Below are 19,561 nucleotides of genomic sequence, written 5' to 3' on the forward strand. Positions count from 1 at the left end.
CCCTCGAGGTGGGGCCTCGCCATTGCCGAGCACAGGGGGCGATCGCTGCCCCGGTCCCGCTGGCCACGCCGTTCCCCTTCTCTTGGATGTTTTTTGCCGGGGAAGGGGCGGAGGGTCGCGGGGTTGGGCGACGTCGGCTCCGGGGCGGGAGCCGGGCCGCGCGTTGCCGGCGCCGCCGCAAAGCTTGTCCCCCCCGCGCCACCGTCCGTCGGCCGGCCGGGGTGAGAGGTCACGGCTGCGTCCCCGGAAGCAGCGGGAGGCGGTGGCGGCGGCGGAGGAGGCGGGCGTCCGGGCAGCGGCGCCGGTAGCGGCCTCCCCCCCCGCCCCCGGCCCCCTCCCCGCGGCCCCCTCAGGGCAGGAGGATGGTGCAGAGCCCGCCCGCACGGCAGCCCCGCCGCCTCTGAGCCCCGCCGCTGCCTCCGGGCCTCCGCCCGCCCGGCCCGGGGGCCTCTTCCCCTCTTGGGGCGCCGGTAAGATGGGGACGGGGGTGGCTGAGGGGACCCGCCGGCCTCCCCTCCCCGGCCGCGGGGGCCCGGTGGGTGTGGGGTCGCCTCCGCCCTAGGGGGGGGGGGTCTTGCGGGCCTCGGCGCTGGGGTCCCGCTGCCGGGCAGGGGCGGGGGGTTGCTCCGGTGACGGCTGCGTGACGGGGGGAGCGCGGCCGGAGCCCGGGCCCGCAGCCGGGCGCGTCCCTCCCCGCCGCCGCAGAGCCCCGCTTCCAGCGCTGTGTGCTCAGATCGGCGCGGTAATAACGATAAACGGTGTGATTTGGCTGGGCTGGGGTATCCTAGCGTCAGTTTTACTTTATTATTTACTTAATTATTGTTTTTAAAGGTTGTTAGCTTGAACTTTGTATGTGTGGTATCGTACCGGGAAAAAATAGTAAGAAAGAGTCATTCCGGTAGCACTAAAAATATTTCCGTTTCAAAATAGCTTCTGAATAGTGATTCCTTCGTTGTTTTTTTTTTTAGTGTTGTTTTTCTTGGTTTTTTTTTCTGCTATTCATTACATGCCTGTATTCTATCCTCTTTTACTTTTTTGATTTAACTCCTGTCTAAAGACGTTACGATGGTTTTTTAGTAATAAAATTTCTGGTGCATCATGCCTGGAACATGGCTGCTGGATACCTGACGCTAAATTTGCACCGTGTATCGCAACGAGGGATATGGACAGGCTGGGAAACATTTCTGCCTGGCAAGGGGAAGAACAGATTACAGCGCAGCTTCTCTCTTCCCCCTTTCCCTTTGTTTGCTTTTTAAGGGCTTGTCTTCTCCGGGGAAATTTAATTGCGTGATTAGCTCTGGCAGTGTAGTTGTACAGGTGAATTTGCCCTGTTAGACAAACCTAGAGTCTAGATAAGAATTCATTAAGGATTACTGTCCACATCATCGTCGAACTTCTGAGAAGTTTTGCAATTGGAAGTGGATCGTGAGATGAGAGCCTGCCGTGGGCCTGTCTCTTGTGGGAAATCATCAGTGCGTTTCTATAAATGGTTAAGTTATAGGAAATAGGTACTAACCCTTTTGCTTCTAGGTTGGATGTACGAAATGGTTCTAGGCTCATCCTGTGAGCCACCTCCATCCACTTGCTTTCCCTCGGGTCTCCGGACCGAGCCGATGGCTGCAACCCAGCTTCTGGTCAGCAGGTGTCCGCAGGACAGGGGACAACTTTTTGTGGGCAGACTGAGCAGAGATAATACTGAATTGTGCCTGCGAGACTAGATTTAGTCCCATCAAAGAGGATTAGGACCTTAGTAGCTTTGTTACTTCCCGTAATTTGAGGAGTGGCTCAGGGCCGGTGGAATGCCATTCTTCTTTCCCACTTGAAAGATAAGAACTGGAAATGCCGCCAGATAATACAAAATAGCCAGTGTGCTCTGCCTGTGGAGAGGAGCATCCGAAGGCAGGGACAGACAGACCTCGGTGTCCTCCGTGTGAGCTGGGTGACTGGCACCTCCGTTGCCCCCGGATGGAGCGCGGCTCCCTCCCCAGACACTCCCGGACAGTGTTCCTGCGGAGCTGTTAGCTGTGAGCATCTTTATTTTTTATTAAATACCGTAATTGTTTTAGAAATGAAGCTGTTTTATTAAATGAGTCCTAGACTAAGCATTCAGGAAACTCGTTGGTGTCAGAATTTTGTTGCTTTTCCCAAATCTCCCTTTGCCAAAAGCATCTCTGTAGGTGGGAGTCTCATTGTTTTGAGAAGAGCGTTCTGACCTGTGAATAAAGCTTGTTTGCCAGGACTCAGAACTGCTGGGCTCTGTTTTGGACAAAAACTTGCGTATGCCCTGGCTTGTCAGGTTTTGTTAATTATCTACCTGTAAAACGGAGACTGTACTTACCTGCATGAGTTTGAAAGTCCTATTTCTTTTGACCAGTGTGGGTGAAGCATACAGATACGGTGACGTTACTGCCATATCCTTGATATTTTGGCTATTACCTCAGTCCCTTATTTCAGTTGTTTTTGCTGTTTGTATTCCCGCCTTCACTAGTGGCCACTGGCTGTTTTCCTACTCCTCTCACACAGGCAGCGTTACCTCCTTTCTACATCCAGAATTTTGTCATCTTCTCTAAAGCTGCCATTTCCTCCACTTGTCAGTCATTCTCTGCTTGTGATTCAAGCTGTGTATCTGTCTGCGTCTCCCTCGCCGTACAGTTCCCGTTACAAGCCACCATTCTCATTACAAACAGGCTGAAGAGCCTTTTTCTGGCATTTTTGTGTACTTGCGCTGCTGAATTCTGTACCGCCTTCCTTAAGGAAGTCAACGATTAACCTTCTTAAATTGGTCACTAAACCAGTTTCTGATTATTAAACCTTTACTGAGACTTTTCATACTTCTTGAGCAAAGCCTTTCTGTAAACTGCATTTGTTTGCCTGTTGTCAGTACACTATACGCAGGATTTGATTTCTCTTGGAACTTGGGCAGATCCTATAAAACTGAATGATTTTCCTTTTGCCTTCCTCTCCCAGGTTCTCATGCTAAGCAACAGTAACCAGAATAGTGGTTTTTAGTACAACTTCACAGTCCTTGCATCTAATATTGTATGTTTTATTGGAACCTGGATGATTAAGATTATGATAAGTCATGACTTTGACTTGTAAAAGTCAGAAGGTTTTAAAAATGCTGAAGCCAGAGCTCTTGCATGTGAAAGTGTGCTCTTTCCCATGGCACAGGCTCACTTGGCAAACAGGGCTGCCGCCTTAAAGTTTGGCAGCAAAATGTCTATTTTCAACCAGAGGTTCATTTTACAGCTGGGGATGTTTTAAATTGTGTTTTTCACTTTTTACATAAGGCAGAATTTGGGGTTCGTTGAACCAGTGAAAAAAGGCTTTCCTTGCATTGTTTATATTTCTTGGCTTATAGCTTTTCTACCCTTTTCTAGTTCTTTTTTTTTTTTTTTAAAACCTGTAGCGTTTAAAAAACCTAGTATTTGGAACTTGTTTGCGTTTGTCTGTTTGTGCGGAAATTTTTCTTTAAGTGGTAAATGAAAATCCAGGGTGCTGTTCCAGGAGCATCAGCTGACGCGCTGCTCAGGTGCCTGTGGCAAATCCACCACAGACACGTTGAACTACAACATGGGTTTGTTGGGAAGGGCTGTTAAGTATCTGGAAACTTCGTGTACACAGATTGAGTAATGTCTGAGCCACAAATTTTCCTTTTTTTTTTTTTTTTTTTTAACTCATCTACTTTTCATTGTAAGTTTTCTGTCCTGAGCAAGAGTTACAGTCAGGAACTTGGGTCTTGCAAATTCAGTATCAATTTGATCCTTAGAATTTACTATAACTCTGACCAAATTACTTCCCTTCCTTGGCTTGCTTTTATGGGTAGAACTGAAATGTTTGCTGTTTATGTAGCTCTTGGGGATATTGAAATGCTTCATTATGCTTTGAAAAGTGGTTTTAGAGGTGAAAAGAAACGTCTCGTTAAAGTATGAAGCGTTTTGCTTCGTTCTGTTCTTGCAAGTCCCCGGGCTCTCAGCCTTTTGCTAATAATCGGCTTCCTGACCCACTCCGTTATCAGAATACCGCGAGGAAAGAAGCTCCTTTTCAGCAGGTGATGTTCTTGCTCTCGTTCTGTGCCGCACAGCGTCTTCCCTCCGTGCCCTTGGCATGTGCAAAGGGGCCAGGCCATTTTCCTGCCGCGCTCTCTGCTTCCCGGCTCTAGCACGACGGTGGGGGTTTTTGTCAGTAAACAAACGTATGGGATAAAATAGCTCAGAAAGCGGCGATGAGCCACTGACCGGTTTGAGCCCGTGCGCTGTTATCTCCCACTTGGGGGCTTCCTCCTGGAGCAGTCTTGGGGGAGGCGACGTGTTGTGTTTGTGCACATCTGGCTGCTGATCTTTCGGTTGTATTTGGGTGCGGTGGATCGAAGGATCCTAGGTGATATTTTCATCGACTTTCTTCCTCCGTGAGCCCCGATTACCTCTCTCCCCCTACTCTCTGAAGAAGGCTGGTGCTGTTTACTATGAGTCTGTTGACTTTATTTTTTTTTTTTTTTTAATGCTGAAGGACAGGAGAAGGGGAAGAGGATCAGGTGGACAGAAAAAGTGCTCTGCTCTGGAGGTTCCCTCTGCCGCTGACAGAGGTTTTAGGTTGCACAATTTCATCCTGCAGGGTCTTGATACGCTTCTTGAAAATACGAACTGAAACAGTTGCAGGTGCTGGCACCTCTTTGTTTCCACGGATAGCAGTATGGGAAAGTAAGTCTTCCTATAAAATCAGTGGGAAAACCCCACTTTTCCTCCCAACTGCCTGTGTTTTATGATAAAAATACTATGTTGTGAAATTCTAACGAAGACTTAAAGAAAAAAAACCCAACCAACCTTGATTAGCCTTCCCCAATTTCTGAAAGAAACTGACCGTAAAAGCTGTGATAGTTTATGTAGTAGAAATGAATAGTTCATTTCAGGGCATGAAAGGGCAGCCGTCTGGTGAGTTTAGAAACTTCTGGTTAATTTTAATTTTTAACCTGTTTATAATAATAATAGATAACATTATAATACAAAATTATGATAATAAAGATAATAATTGCTGCTGCTCTGAGAACCAGCAGAAGCTTTGTTTTCCCTTGCAAGATCAAGTGAGGTTACTTTTGCTAGTTCTGTTCGATAGGCTGGTGATATTAGATTAAGAGATATAGATATTAATTAGTCTTTATAAAGCTTTGACAGACCATTTTGAATATTCTGAACTTTAATAAGCAGCTTCACAGTAAACACAACCGATCTATTTTCCTTTACTGTTTTAGTGGTTTAGGTGTTAGACATCAGGTTTGGTTTGAGGAGAAGAAAACCAAATTAAAGACATTTTCGGTACCTGCTGCTGTTTACTGTTCTTAAACGAGAGGCACTTTAGTTTGCAATCAACACCATTTCTTTGTTTGCATGTTATTTATGGATGGTTTGCTAGGGAAATCGCAGTTCGGTTGATTTGTGTTTATGAGTGTTTTTCTGGCACGCAACATTATTTTCATTCAAAGTGGTTAACCCTGATGTGACCCATTTCCTAACCCACATTGTACCGTAGTAATGGGACATCTTTGAAAACATAATTGATTTATAAATAAACTGAACTGCACAGTTAAGATTAAACGCTATTATGTGCAATAAGAGGTTCAGGCTTAGAAAACGCGCGAGGTCTTGATGGAGCGTTGGGATGGGTTGGTGCTGGCCTGCTGCCCTTTTTCTCCACCCACAATTTTCTTCCTTAAGATATTTCGGTGGTTTTTTTTTATTATTTAACACCACCCCCACCCCCCGAAATATTTTTCTCCTCTAGACTGTGACTGTCTTACATGCACAACAAGAAGGAGAAATATTTGTAAGGAAATTACATGATTTTAAGCTTTCTGGTGGAAAGGCTGTAGTTCATGTTATGGCAAGAAACATGTAAAAATTATGTCAGATGTTTACTTTGATCTCTTTAAATTTTTTTTTTTCCTTTTGGCAACTACAATTTTAGTTTTAATACCTGCTTTAGTACAGCATGCATGTTTTTATTGTTGTTAGGAATTCAGTTCCTTTGATATTAATCCCTGAAATGGGAATTTAATCTGCTGTGACTCATTCTATTGACTTCTTGGTCTTTGCAATAGACTTCAAGATTTTCCTTATTTGTAACTTATTCTTGAAAAACTCATAGGTCCATTTCAGAAGTTACCTTTTTTATACCCTTTCATACACAAATGAGGAGGAATCAAAAATGGTGCTTCTTTGAGGTTATTGCGTTCCATCTCGAGCTATTGTGAAGGAAGACTCCCCTAAATTGTAGAATAAGTGGCTATTTCCTCGCTTTTTAGATGGTTACCTAATTCTGTGTTTGCCAGGGACTCTGACATATTAACTCTTGTGTATTTCCATCCTTTACCATTTTTATCTTTTTAACTCTTTAACGGAATTTCCAGGGTTTGTAGGGCCTGATTTAAGAGCACCACATCTCTCCGGCGCCTGTCCAATGTTTCCCGATGAGGTTTCCCGATGAGGACCGTCAGCTGTAACTCTGCCTGAACGTGGCATTTTGTCTTGACGGATACACCTCAATACCGAGCAATTACTTTGGAGTTGGTGGCCAATGTTCCGGGCTGGCAGTTTTCATTCTTCCCGTTGCGCTTGAGCTACTTGTTAGGCTGACTGTGGCGATTTTTATTGCACGAGTATTAAAAGGCTTAGCCGGAGCGGAGAGAGGCAGGCGGCAGTTATTAGAGCCGCTTTCTAAATTATTTATTTAGCTAAAAAGTGAAATCTGATCTTGCTTTCCTGACCTGCCAGGAGGTAATAGCGTTGGGTTTCTTTTTTTAACTGTGCGAAAAAGAAGTAAAAGTTTAAATTATATTCTTTAGGTTATTCATTTACACAGGGCAAGTTGTGGGTTACGACCAGAGCTGGTAGAAAAATAGCATTTGTGTTGTGTTTCTGACGGGCCCTAACAGAAAGCAGGGGTCGAAGTGCGTGGACCATTAACCGAACCCCTAAAATCTAGTGGGAATATACATTTTGGTTTGTATGCACTGATCTGTTTCACAAGTTCTCTCATAACTGGTGTTATTTAAGCATTTTATTTCATGAAATATTGGTAGCTCTTCAGGCAGCAGGGTGGAAACATTCTTCTTGGTTCTGGTTTGCACTCACCGTGTCCGATTGCTATTTTCCTGTCAGCTCTAGTATTGAAATCCACAGTTGTTCCCTTTTCTCACATAAATGCTCAAAAGGCATATTACACTTTGGAAATTGCAGCTTATAGCATTTTCTAATTGCTTTCAAAGCCGTTGAGTTATGGGAGCATATTAAAGCAACCGGCACTTAAAAGCCGGTGATCTCTTACATAAAAATATTAGCCCAAATATTTTTATATGTATGCTTTTCAGCGCATCCAGTTTTATGGCCGATGTTAGACCCTGTGGTAAACAAACATGCTAATGGAGCTGTTGGAAGCCCCTGTAAAAAAGGGATCACAGTTCTGGGTATGCTGTGGGTGACATTCAGCTTTGATTAAATGCCGTAATAAAGCCTGCATCTGTGGTGTTATTTTCAAAAGGAAATTCAGAAGGGAACGCTGAATACAACTCTGCTTTTTGGTTTATCTTTTGATCGTTTTCCATCTCAACATGTGTCTCCAGTGTTTCGAGATGGAACGTTTGGGATTTTTAGCCAGGGCTCATTTAAGAAATTTGCTGCCGGTGACAAGATAAAGAGGCAGAACGTAGAGAAGTGCGGATCGTCCCCAGCATGATCCTTACCAGCCCCAGCTCTCCCTTTCCCTCGCACTCCTGCCTTCTCCTGACACTTTCACTGGCCTCTTTTTTTGACCAGATAGCAGCTGGTCTGGGACAGACATCGAAGTTCTGGTAGGGTGTACATTTATCATCGCCTTTTCTTTCCTCTCTTCTCCTTCTCTCCATCCTTTCTCTGCACCATGCTTTTCACTCTCAGACACACTCTATTTTTGTAGAGAGATATTTGCAGCACCCAGTCGTTCCTGCCGGCTTTCTCTGGTCTTTGCAGGGTGGGTGAAAATCAGCTGATGGTGCAAAATAGTGAACCCAATGCCGTGGCGTTGTGCTCTGGAGTGAGCACTGTTTCAGTAGATTCCACCGAGGAGAACGAGTAGGTGTGTGGGGAGGAGATGGGGAAGGTCAGCACGAACAACTCAGTGGTGTCTTATTGCCACAGGAGCTCGTGTCTCTTCTCAGTGAGTTGAATTTCCCCCTCTCTGGGGCAGTTTTGCAGGTTTTGTCAATATTCCTTCTGTTAAGAATAACAGAAGCATTTCCGGCAGTGAAATCTTGATTGTACACAAGAAGGCGATCATTGTACGTTGTGGGACCTGAAAAAGACTTGATCTGAAAGCTTGTCCTTTTCCTTTCTCTTGCTTTCTTTTAAATCAATAGATCAGACCAAAGATCACTCTCTCCCTTGCCCTCTTTCTCAAAACTTGTTCCCTCTCTCGTCCCCAGGCTTCCCACTCTTCAGCCTGGTACATCTGGATTGTAAATGACGCCTGTTTCTAAGAAAAGCCAATGAGAATCACCCAGACCTGCAAGGAGCAGGGGCCCTGACTTAATTAAATGTTATCAGATCTGTATGAATGCTCACACGTCACCCGGTCACAGTCCTGAATTCTTTAGGTGCCAGTCCTGAAGTTTGCCTTTTCCTATGAATTTCAGGGATAAGCAACACATTGCTAGGAACAGTTACTGCCTTTGTAGTTCAGTCGGTGTTAAAAGCCTTTTCAAGCAGGATTTTCGGTAAGACGAAGATAAGAGGTTTGCTTGAAGCTCCTTCTTGCAGAGCTGCTGAAGCCGATGGCGCAAGGCTGCCCTTTAACACTGGGCTGTTTGCTTTTCCTTGCGAGTGCAAGTGGGGAAGCCGATACAGTAAACTTAGTTTGGGTCTCTGTGCTCGGCAAATGAAAAGAAAATTCAGAAGAGGAATCAGACAAAATACAATTTTTTTGGACAAAAATTAATGATTCAGTACTTTTCCTCAGCATGCGTAAGGTCCTCTCTTTGTTTACAGGCTCTAGCAAAAGTTCTCTAGATCCTGCAAGAATCGACGAAAGAAGGGATTCTTCCAGCCTCCACCCTAATGCAGTTAGTTTGGTGTTCCTGACCACAGAATTCTTGATGCAGAAGCCTAAAATGATGTAGGCTGCTTTTTGGATCCCATTTTGAAGGTCTGGTCCTTGGAGTCTAGGGATGGAGTAAGGGGGAGCTTTAAGGTTTCAGCCTCAGTTTTGAAAGTAGATGCAAGGCTGTACGAAGTTGGATCTCTTGGGCCGCATTACAGCTCCATCCGCACTGTAATTTGATGAATTCCAATGTTACTGGAATTCGGGTGTAGCGGCGTTTGTTCTGCTTAGGTATTTGGGGAAAGAAAAGAACTGGGTTTGTTGCTTATCAGCGATATTTGGCTGGGCTAGAAGTTGTCCTCATTTCTTAGAATCTGGTCCTAGCTGGGAACTTCAGGCGCTGAGAAGGTGAAGTCAAGCGTGCTTTGATTTGTGCTTAATTTCAGGCGTACTGAGTCTGTGTTCAGTGAGCAGCACAGAGTCATATAATTGAATCTCATTTTAGTATAAGATTCCTTTTTTTTTTTTTTTCCTGTCAAACTTTTGTCTTATGTGATCTACAAACCCCCGCCCTGTAACACACACACACAGCCCAGTCACTGCTGTAATATTCTTTGTTTTCAGGTGAACAATCAGAATAATGTTCAACATAAACCTGTTGGAGAACCTGAAGGTTTACATCAGCAGTCGACCTCCGCTTGTGGTCTTTATGATCAGTGTAAGCGCTATGGCGATAGCTTTTCTGACACTGGGTTATTTCTTCAAAATCAAGGAGATCAAGTCACCAGAAATGACAGAGGTAGGTACAAAAAGTTCCTGAGCTAAATGGGAGGAATACTAAGTTGAAAAACATGCCCCAAACTAATGAGTGATATTTTTTTTCTCCCCCCAAAATGAGTTGGGTTTTTCCCCCAAAAAAAGCTAATGAGTTTTTTTGGGTTTTTTTCCCCTCTCATGGAAGTGCACAGTCTTATGGGAGATTTTTTTTCATTTATGCTTGCCTGTATTTCATAAGGAAAGAGGCTGTTGGTGCGAACGTTTGAATAGTCTTGTTTTATTTCGAGGATGAGGCCGAATCATCGGAGATGGATCTTCCCTACTATGGCCAGAAGCCTTTCTTTTTCTTACTCTGCTGTGCCAGCTCGCTTGTTTGTGAAACTTCCTACCTAGTAGTACTGTGCTGTAAGGAGAGAAACCTTGCTAGAAACCGCTCATACCCCGAGCCTGGTGAGAGCGGACCAAGGCGTATATTCCTTCTGTAGCTTAAATGAGGATATTCCGCTGCTGCGCTGAGCAGCGCTCAGGTGGTGGCTGGGATTGAACACGTCTGACTTGTGTAAACAACTCGCCCTGTTGTTTAGATAGCCGTGGCGGTATTTGTGCTTGCTTTGTGAGCCGTGTAGTTTTTGTTAAATGGCTTGGAACTGCCGGTGGGATGGTACACATCAAGGTCTGCACCGCTCTAGGGAAGCGGCAGCAAACAGCTAACTCGCTAATCTGGTTGAAATCTTCACCTTTGTTTTAAGGACTGGAATACCTTCCTCCTGAGGTTTAATGATTTGGACTTCTGTATATCTGAGAATGAAACCTTAAAGCATCTCATCAATGATACCACAACTCCAGAAAGTACCGTGACAAGTGGGCAGGCGAGATCTTCTACACAGTCTCCACAGACTCTTGAGGACTCCGGTCCAATAAACATCTCTGTTACAATCACGTTGACGCTGGACCCGCTCCGACCGTTTGGCGGATATTCTCGCAATGTCACACATCTTAGTTCCACCATTTTTGGACACCAAATCGGACTCTCAGGTATGCAAGACTTGGCTTTTTTAACTTTGAATGGTAACTATGTAATCAAATAAAAAATCACCAGCTTATTATTGGTGAGATGAATCCTTTGCTTAGAACATACATGTGTTTCCAGATTTGTTGTAACTAAATTCCTATATAAAGCCCTTCATTTGTTTGCTAGAAAAACTTTTCCCGGCATCCAGAATGGAAAAGAACCTGCAGGTTTGCAAGATTAGATTTTTCAGTTTTAAATGATTAACCTAATGACAATGGAAGGTAATTTTTAAGACAACAAAATTCCAAGCAGCAAAAAGCTTCTGCAGTGGCTATCTTCAGTTCTATCTTGATACATCTTCAAGCACTTAACTCTCATTTTAAAGGCATTACTGTATATACATTAGAGATCAAGTAGCACATTGTCAAAAAAAAAATAGTTTATCTAAAATGCCTACATGAATAAGCTTTAATCTTGCCAACAGCAACAAATAAGATGGTTACAATTTCTGTGGCGTGAAGAGACTGATTTGCTGTGTGGCGGCCCTGCTGTTAAGTTTTGACAGGAGATTGTAGAAAATTACTAGAAATAGATAAGAAAACCTCATTGAATTTTAGCTTTTAGTCAGGGCTGCATTTTATATTAATGCCTGAAGGTGTTCTTGAACCTGAGAGATCCGTGAAGAGACATTTACTGTAGCTGTAAATCTCTATTACTGTATTTTATGTTGTTATTTTGTTACTGCCTTAAGAGCTACCAAATGCAAGTTCCATTTCCAGTAGCCTGGATTTATTTTCAGTATGAATATATCCACGTGGAGTTAACATACGCTACTTAATCTGCAGTTCAATATCTGCTAGCACCTTTTTGTCTACACGAATATCTCCAATTTGAAAAGCAAGTGTCAGGAAAAGCGAATGTGGGATAAAGTCTTTGGGAGGAGAAAGGCTGAAGATGCGATTTTACTTTCTAATAAAGTTCTCTGAACGTGCATGAATTCACTTATAAGTAGTGAGTTTTTAACTTCTGAAAGGAGGCTAATCACCCCACTCCTGGGGGCAGGAGAGATTAGAAGGACCAGCACCTGGGGCTTTTGTAGTGTAGTTTGGTTTGGTTTGGTTTTTAACTTTCTTTGTGTGCTCTCTTTGTTGATAGTGAAGATCCTGGATGACTTCAAAGGTGCGGGTTCAGGCTGATGGTTGCTGCCTTAGCCGTTTGCCTCTTGTCCTTATCCTAGCGATTGTTGCTCAGATACTTGTGTGAACAAAACCCAGCTTTCCTTCTCTCTCTCTCAAAGGCAGAGAATCCCACGAGGAAATAAATATTACGTTCACCCTGCCGGCTGCCTGGAATTCAGATGACTGCGTTCTTCACGGCCACTGCGAGCAGGTCGTGTTCACAACCTGCATGACTGTGACGGCAGCCAGCAGCGTGTTTCCTGTCACAGTGTAAGTGCATTTTGAACACTCCTTCATAGACCGGTTACTGGGTGGTTAATGCCTCAGCTGGTTCCCTGAGGTTGTTACTTTCTGATGAACATGGAAATTACGTACCTGCCTGCCTTCCCCCACAGGAAGAGCCCGGCCCCAAGTCTTAAGACTTTTGCTGTCTTTTAGCAACACTAGATTTTTCTGTGGGTGTTTAGAACTGTAGCCCCTACCTGCCTTTCAACGTGCTACCTGTGATTTAAACTTCACTAGGAGCAAAAGAATCTGTGAATATTTAAGAAAGATACCCTACAATTTAGTTTCACTGCCTCGTGTGAGAGCTAAGGCTTTGACACTAAGGTTCTTATCCTCTTCGCTGCTGAGAGCTCAGCGTGAGCCGAATGCTGCTTTGCTGCCATACCCCAGCAGGTACAGACCTTTCATCAAAGTAGTTTCCCTTTGTCTTCTCTAGACTCTCTGACACTATTCAATGTACCCTGGAAAACCACTGGATAGACTCACGCGGCTGTGTGACGCCTTATGAAAACCAGCGTTTTTTTAGTTCAGCTGTGGGCTGTTGACTTACTGGAACAACGTGCAGTTAAATTCTAATCTTAGTATAGGAGTCACATGGTTTTTTATACAGCCTTTTGGTTAAGCTTTGCTTTTTCTTGTTGTTTCGGAAGGTCCAAAATAAAACCGTGCTGCTGTTGAGGAGACTGGGCTTGACTCAGTTCTAAAAGTTACCCTTACTGAACGTGGAGGATGGCAAGTGGGGTGCTAATTATTTCTGTTTTTCTGCAGTCAGCCGCCACATTGTGTTCCTGAGACGTACAGCAATGCTACGCTTTGGTACAAGATCTTTACCACAGCCAGGGACTCGAATACAAAATATGCACAAGATTATAACCCTTTCTGGTGTTACAAAGGAGCAATCGGAAAAGTGTATCATGCTTTAAATCCCAAACTAACTGTTATAGTTCCAGATGTAAGTGCCACGGTGTTTTTATACGTTATGTTGAATAAGTGCTTTGCTCTGGTTTAATGGAATATGATTCTTTTCGTGTCCTAGAATAGTCATATTCGGTGGTGGTTTATTGTGTAGCGCAAGGGTTGAGACAGAGCTGGGTTTGCTTTACCCCTGGTGGGCGTGATGGTCTCCATGTAATCTCCATGTGCCTCACAGCTTTTGATAACTAACATTTATATTTTCAAATCGTTTGAGAAAAGACGCTGACAGTGCATGGGAAGAGATCTCCGGTACAGATTTTTAACATGAGGAGATTTTGGCTCTTTATGCGCCACGATTAGGAATCTCTTTCATTAGGACGCCAGCTGCGCAGGGGGAAGAAGGTTGATTCATGAAGTAATTTCTGTGCTGATCTGATAATTATTGCTTTAATATAAAATGCCAACTCTTGGTGCATTGTCAGTAAATGGTTTTAATTCTCTGTGCAGGATGATCGCTCTCTAATAAACCTGCATCTCATGCACACCAGTTACTTTCTTTTTGTGATGGTGATTACGATGTTCTGCTATGCAGTTATTAAAGGCAGACCAAGCAAACTGAGGCAAAGCAATACAGAATTCTGCTCTGAAAAGGTGAGTCTGTGTAATAGCAAAATACTGACTCTGATCAGAAAACACAGGAAACCTCCTTTCCTGCACGGCGCAGAGTGGTGGTTTTTCTTATCTCTGGAGATGTAGATTTAATTCCCTTTCAAAGAGACGGGGGTGTTTCATTGTGGACAGTACGGATGGGAGCTGCAAAATACAGATACGTGCGTTGTAGATCCTCAGAGTTAGATTTCTCTCCTGCAGACGTGGATTATTGCAGTTCAGTAAGTGCTGCCATGCAATTCTTCTGCTGTAATTCTGATGTTACTTGCACCGTTTTGTATGAAGCAGTGAATAGTTTTATTTATCTTTTATCACAACAGACTGAAACCTTTGAATAAAACACGATACATGATTCTAATGGTTGTTAATCAGAATTAAATTTGAAAAAATGACAAAGCCGTTGAAACAGTCAGTATTGAATACTGCATTGGAGACCTGCGCTTTGCTTGAAGGATTAAATATCAGTATATTTAATTGTGAAGTAGGAAGTTAATGTTGGCACCTTTTGATCTTAATGATATTTTGTAGTATGAGCTCGTTTGAGCATTTTGTTTTGTTTTGTTTTTTTTTTTAATTCATTAGGCTCGGTACAGAACACCCTCAGACTTACTTTGATTTCCTTTCCAAGTTAGACTTTTCAAGGCTCTTTGAAAAAGCAAGGACAGATATGCCCAGCTGCATGGAGATAAGTAATATCACTGTTACGGGATTAAGAATTTGACTTTAATTAAATATTTTCTTTTTCTTTTGCTTAGGTTGCTTTGTCAGAAGCATAATCCATCCTCTCCTTTTACTGAGAATGACTGAGAACCGTGATCATTGCCTGCTGAACCCAGAATGGGTCTTAACACTCTGTGAATACATTATCTTGCAATGTTGGTTTATTCCAACCAAAGACATTTCAAGTGCCTGTAATTGATTTGTACATATTTATAAAAGTATATTCCGAATAGGTCAGATGATGCACTTCTTCCGCATTGTAGTGCGGCGGGAAACTTTTCAGTCTTTACCTGTGGACATAGCCGAATGTTTGTGTAGATATGTTTAGTGATATGGCTACATATAGTCAGAGCAAGATATTTTTGTCTAGCTGCATCTGGGCAGGTTAAGATGCCTTTGCAAGTGTCTCACACAAACCCAACAGATCTTTGGTTTTTTGCCCAATGATATGTACAGTGTGTTTGAAACAGTATGCACCTTTGATATAATACTGCATTTCCAAAGCCACCAATCTACTACATGAATTAAATGTGTATTTGTGTGGCCTAATACTTTCTTCCATTTGCTCCTTGCTTGCAAGAAAAAGATATCAACGTTTTAGATTTTTTTTTTTTTGAAAAAGAAATACATAGTCACATTTTAATAGTGCTGTATTTAGGACAAACTTGTGCTTTTATTCATAGTAAAAAAAAAAAAAAAAAGAAGTGAAGTCCCATTTTAAAATGTTTCTTATTGAAAAGTGCTAAGTTTGGTTTTTATTTTTTTTTCCATTTGGCTTGCTGAATGCCAGAGAATCGGTCAGCATAGAGACTATCTGGAAAGCTTTCCACTTGGCCTCCCATCCGCAGCCCTCAAACCAGGATTGTGCATCTTTGCTGCAGAGCAGCTTTCTGTAAACTTTTTCTTTTTTTTTTCCTAGAAAGTGAAAGTTAGTAAAAAGATGTATTGTATTAACAGTCTGTTGGGGCTCTGCACAGCCTTGGGCAAGTGCAAATAATGAAAGGAAAAGAAATCCCATAGTCTGTTACCGAGCTTCACTTTGGGACTCTCCATCCATCTCCGAAGGGCAGCTGAAAATGACACTTTTATTAGCTTTGTCCGATTTCCATTTAATGCTGTCCACTCGGGGGAAGATGACGGGGAGAGAACTGGGGCTGTTGTGATTAAGGTCAAAGAAACCACACAGTAAAACACACACTCTTCTCTGTGTCCATTCTTAAATCAGATGTTTTCTTCTGTGCACTTCTCCCTTTCTCATTCCAGCTTTTGCTGTTTCTTTCTGGCTTCTTATTCAGTAGCCTCCTTAATTTTTAGGAGTCGGGGTTTTCCTGCAGACATTTCCACCGCTGCTTTTAAAATCTCACTGGTTGCCTTAATTGACCTTTCATCTTGTCTTTCGGCTTTCTCGTCAGGTAGTATAACTGTAGGTCTGCATACATACACATAAGCTTTTTTTCCTCCTCCTCTTGCTCTAAACTACGCAAAAGAAGAAACCCAAGTCAAAAATCTCAGAGTCTCAGTTATGCTGGCATAAGATTCTTAGTTTATTACCTTTAGACGCTATTGAGTGGTACCCTGCTGGTCTGTACGTATGGGACTTCAGTAAGTTCATGAGTCTTCAGAGCGTTTGAAGCAAAATAGTCACACTTTTCTTCAAAACATGTTTCCTTTAGAGAATTTCAGTTACTTAAATGGTGTTAACTAACAAGCGTTTTTCTCCAGGGATGTTAAGGCAGAGCTTTAGAGACGGCCTAGTTTGAAGTCGAGGGATAAAATGAAGCTTCCAGTTTTCTCCTGGTGCTGCTATGGGCTGATAATGGCTTCGCTGAGACGAATGGGTGAAGTCAAACCAGGTAGACGGCTTCTCATGAAAAGTGTCCGAGCTGTTCCTAATTCACGCGTGCCCAGCCTCCTGCATGAATACTGACTTCTAGAGCTGCCCGCCGGGGTGGCTTGGTCTGGGGACCAAAGGCAGGAATAGGAAACAGATCCGGGGTGATGTTGCAAATTCTGGAAATACCTAGAAAACACCCAGCGTAACGCGAGTCCTTTGGGGGGGGGGCGGAAAAGGCAAAGCTAGGTCCTTTCCGTTTCAGCAAATTAAAAATCAAACTCCAAATTTTCTAACTGGAATTTGGCATTGGGGAAAACAGAAATTTGTTTAAATCTGGTTTTGCTATTTGGTAATTAGAGGAGCCTGCTTTGCAATTTATCACCTGCTGTACTGCAGTACCCAGAAATACTAAGATTGCAACCCACAAAGGGGGAAATGTCAGAGAGTTGTAATTTTTGGCCTTAGTTTATCCCTTTGCACCCCTGTATTGCAGCGGGGAGGTGAGGGTGTCCATCGGGTTGAAATGCTGTAATACTGAGGAATATCGGATTGTTCCTAGGCGCAATGTACAAAAGTTAAATGCAGCCAAACAGAAGAGTAAAAACTTAATATTGAAGTTCAGATCATATTGATCTTTCCTTTTTTGTTTTCTTTTTCTTTTTAACTATGACTTGAATCAGTTTTGATTCTATTTGTACGTGTTTTCTTGTTCTTAGAAAGCTGCCATTTTCTTTTGCGTTTTTCTTTGGCATTACATAGAAAATCTGAGCCTTGGTTTTCAACCCTCTGCAGGTGATTGTGGGGTTAAGATGGCTTTGTTTGTTTGTTTGTTTGTTTTGTTCTTACATTTCACTTGTCTTGTTGCATGAAGGTTAGTAGCCGATTTGGAAATGACATTTCTCTCCTAGGTTAATTTTGTGTTTGTAAGATGTGCATATTGCTTTGCAGAATAAAAACGAGGAAGTTTATTCTGTTGTCTTTATTTCTGCTGCCCAGTTCCTGTGGAGATTTTATAAATCACCTGTGTTATATGGACCATCGGCGGAAATTAGTACCGAAAGTCCGCAATAGGTTGGAATTTCAAACCCTTTGTGTACCAGTGGTGCAGTGAGCACCTTACGTGGACTTTTATGTATAGAATCGTAGAAATGTTTAGGTTTGAAAAGATCTTTCAGATCATTGAGTCTGACCAAGCGCTGCCAAGTCCACCAGGTGTCCTGGGGTAGGGAATGGAGCTGGTGCTCATGAGAAAGGCAGAATTTGTGACCCAGACCCATCTCTCCTGCTGCTGTTCCTTGATGATGATGATGAAGGATGATCTCCGCTGCCTCCTTGCTGTGCGACTTGCTCCGCGGAACGAAGACCAGCTGCTGAGTGTTTCAGAATGTCTGCGGGTGGCTGGAGGAGGATACGGATGGCTGTTGAAACCAAGAGAATAGAATTTGTTAAATTCTAGCTCTAGTTACTGCAGCGGGAACAAGTTGCACCTGCGCGTTTTCAGCGCTTGAGAGTGTAGGAAAAACAGACTTCGTTTAGCTCTTGGTAGCTTGTTAAAAGCTGGGCACCGGGTATTTGACAGGCGCCAGGCAGCCAGCCCGTCGCGCTTCTCTGGAGAGCAGAGTTCAAAGCATCCAAATGGTGCCCTTTCAGATCTGGTGGCGAATGGGAGCATTGTTTACAAGCAAATCTGCGACGTTGGTTTATCATTTTTTACTGGGGAGAGGGACTCTGAGAATTAGTGGGGGAAAAAAGTTATTTTAATAGAATATCTTTTTACAAATCCCCTTTGCTACGGCTCTGGGAAACCTGGCTGGTTCTGAAACGTCTGCCCCAAATGAGCATTAACGCCCTGCGTTCGCATGGGCTCAGCTCTGCATCCGTGGGTACTTAGCAAAGCAGCCGCCTCCAGCCTCGACGATCCTGTCCTTCAGCCAGCGAAGAGGAAGAGAAAGGCAGTCGGACACGTATTCACTTGTTTTCTGTTAAACAAACTCTCTTTCATAACTCGAGCAGCCGCTATTTGGCAAGGGCACAGCTTTGTTCAATGAATTTGAGAGAAGTGCAACTTCCTTGAAGAAAATCCTGTTTTTCATCGCTCTTGCCGCGTAGAGTCACACTTGAGTGAACTTACAGGAGGATCCGCAGTGAGTTCCCACTGGGGCAAAGGTACTCGGCAAATCGATACGTGATTGAATTCATTCTGTTCTAAAGTAAAGGTGAGCAGGCTGCTGCCTGGAATATTTCCCAAGCCTCTTACATAGGGAAAATCTTGCTGTAATTTAGCGCCATAGCCTTAAATCGAGTTCTTTCAAGGTTCCCCCCTGTTCCTGATAGCATGGACAGCTTAAAACTAGGTGTTTTAAGCAGGTGGTACAATGTGGGGTAGGAAAAAAGGCTGTTTTGCTGCTATTTCCAGGTGCTGGAAGGGTGGGGTGAGCAGCAGGGATTCATTTGATAACACTGTAATCAGGCTGTTTGCTCATAACGAATGGATGTTTGTTAACAAACTAAAATAAGGGCAATGAAAACTTATGTAAAGCTTGCTCATCTGGAAAAAACGCACGCACTGTGTTTGCAAGCAGATTACATCTAACGTTAGCAGGCGGCTGCGGATTGGGATGAGAAGTACCATCTGCCATCAGCGATGGCATTTCTTTAATCGGGTGCTTTGTGCCAAGTATTTTGGTCTTATGTGAAAGTATTGCTGGAAATGAGGAACGGCATCTGTCTTCTCGCAGCAGCGCCTGCTTTCTGCAAGCAAATTGCTTTAGCCTTCTTTTTAAAAGAGAGAGTTTCAAAGAAATGTTCTTCTCAAAAGCTCACGTGAATGAGTACGCTGGCAGCTGCTGCAATTTGGATTGTAAATCCAAGGATCTCTTCCCTCCAGCTCTAGTCAAAACTTCGCTGGGGCGGAATTGCCTGGCAGAGTGAGAAAATAAAGCTGTGGCTAAAGGTAGCAGCCCACGCTTCTGTTAAACTCTTGCGAGTCATTTGCCCGCTGGTAACCAGCTAACTCGGTGGCTTTCAAACTTCTGATTTCTGAGCCCCACAAGTGCCCTCCGGGAAGATCCCCGAGCAGTTGCACGCACAAAGGTCCCTTTGTGG

At 43.5% G+C, this 19,561-nt stretch overlaps 1 protein-coding gene across 1 annotated transcript; it reads left to right on the forward strand.

Annotated features, from left to right (window-relative positions):
• Window positions 1-245: 245 nt before the first annotated feature.
• On the forward strand, window positions 246-17,424 carry TMEM248 (transmembrane protein 248). The gene is made up of 7 exons (XM_074595383.1): window positions 246-470; window positions 9,691-9,865; window positions 10,593-10,878; window positions 12,153-12,303; window positions 13,087-13,270; window positions 13,741-13,884; window positions 14,658-17,424. Exons 2-7 carry the CDS (start codon window positions 9,707-9,709, stop codon window positions 14,676-14,678), a joined length of 945 nt encoding a protein of 314 aa, XP_074451484.1. The 5' UTR covers window positions 246-470; window positions 9,691-9,706; the 3' UTR covers window positions 14,679-17,424.
• The last annotated feature ends 2,137 nt before the right edge of the window (window positions 17,425-19,561 follow it).

This window comes from Larus michahellis, chromosome 7, assembly GCF_964199755.1.
Source record: "Larus michahellis chromosome 7, bLarMic1.1, whole genome shotgun sequence".
Taxonomy (NCBI): domain Eukaryota; kingdom Metazoa; phylum Chordata; class Aves; order Charadriiformes; family Laridae; genus Larus; species Larus michahellis.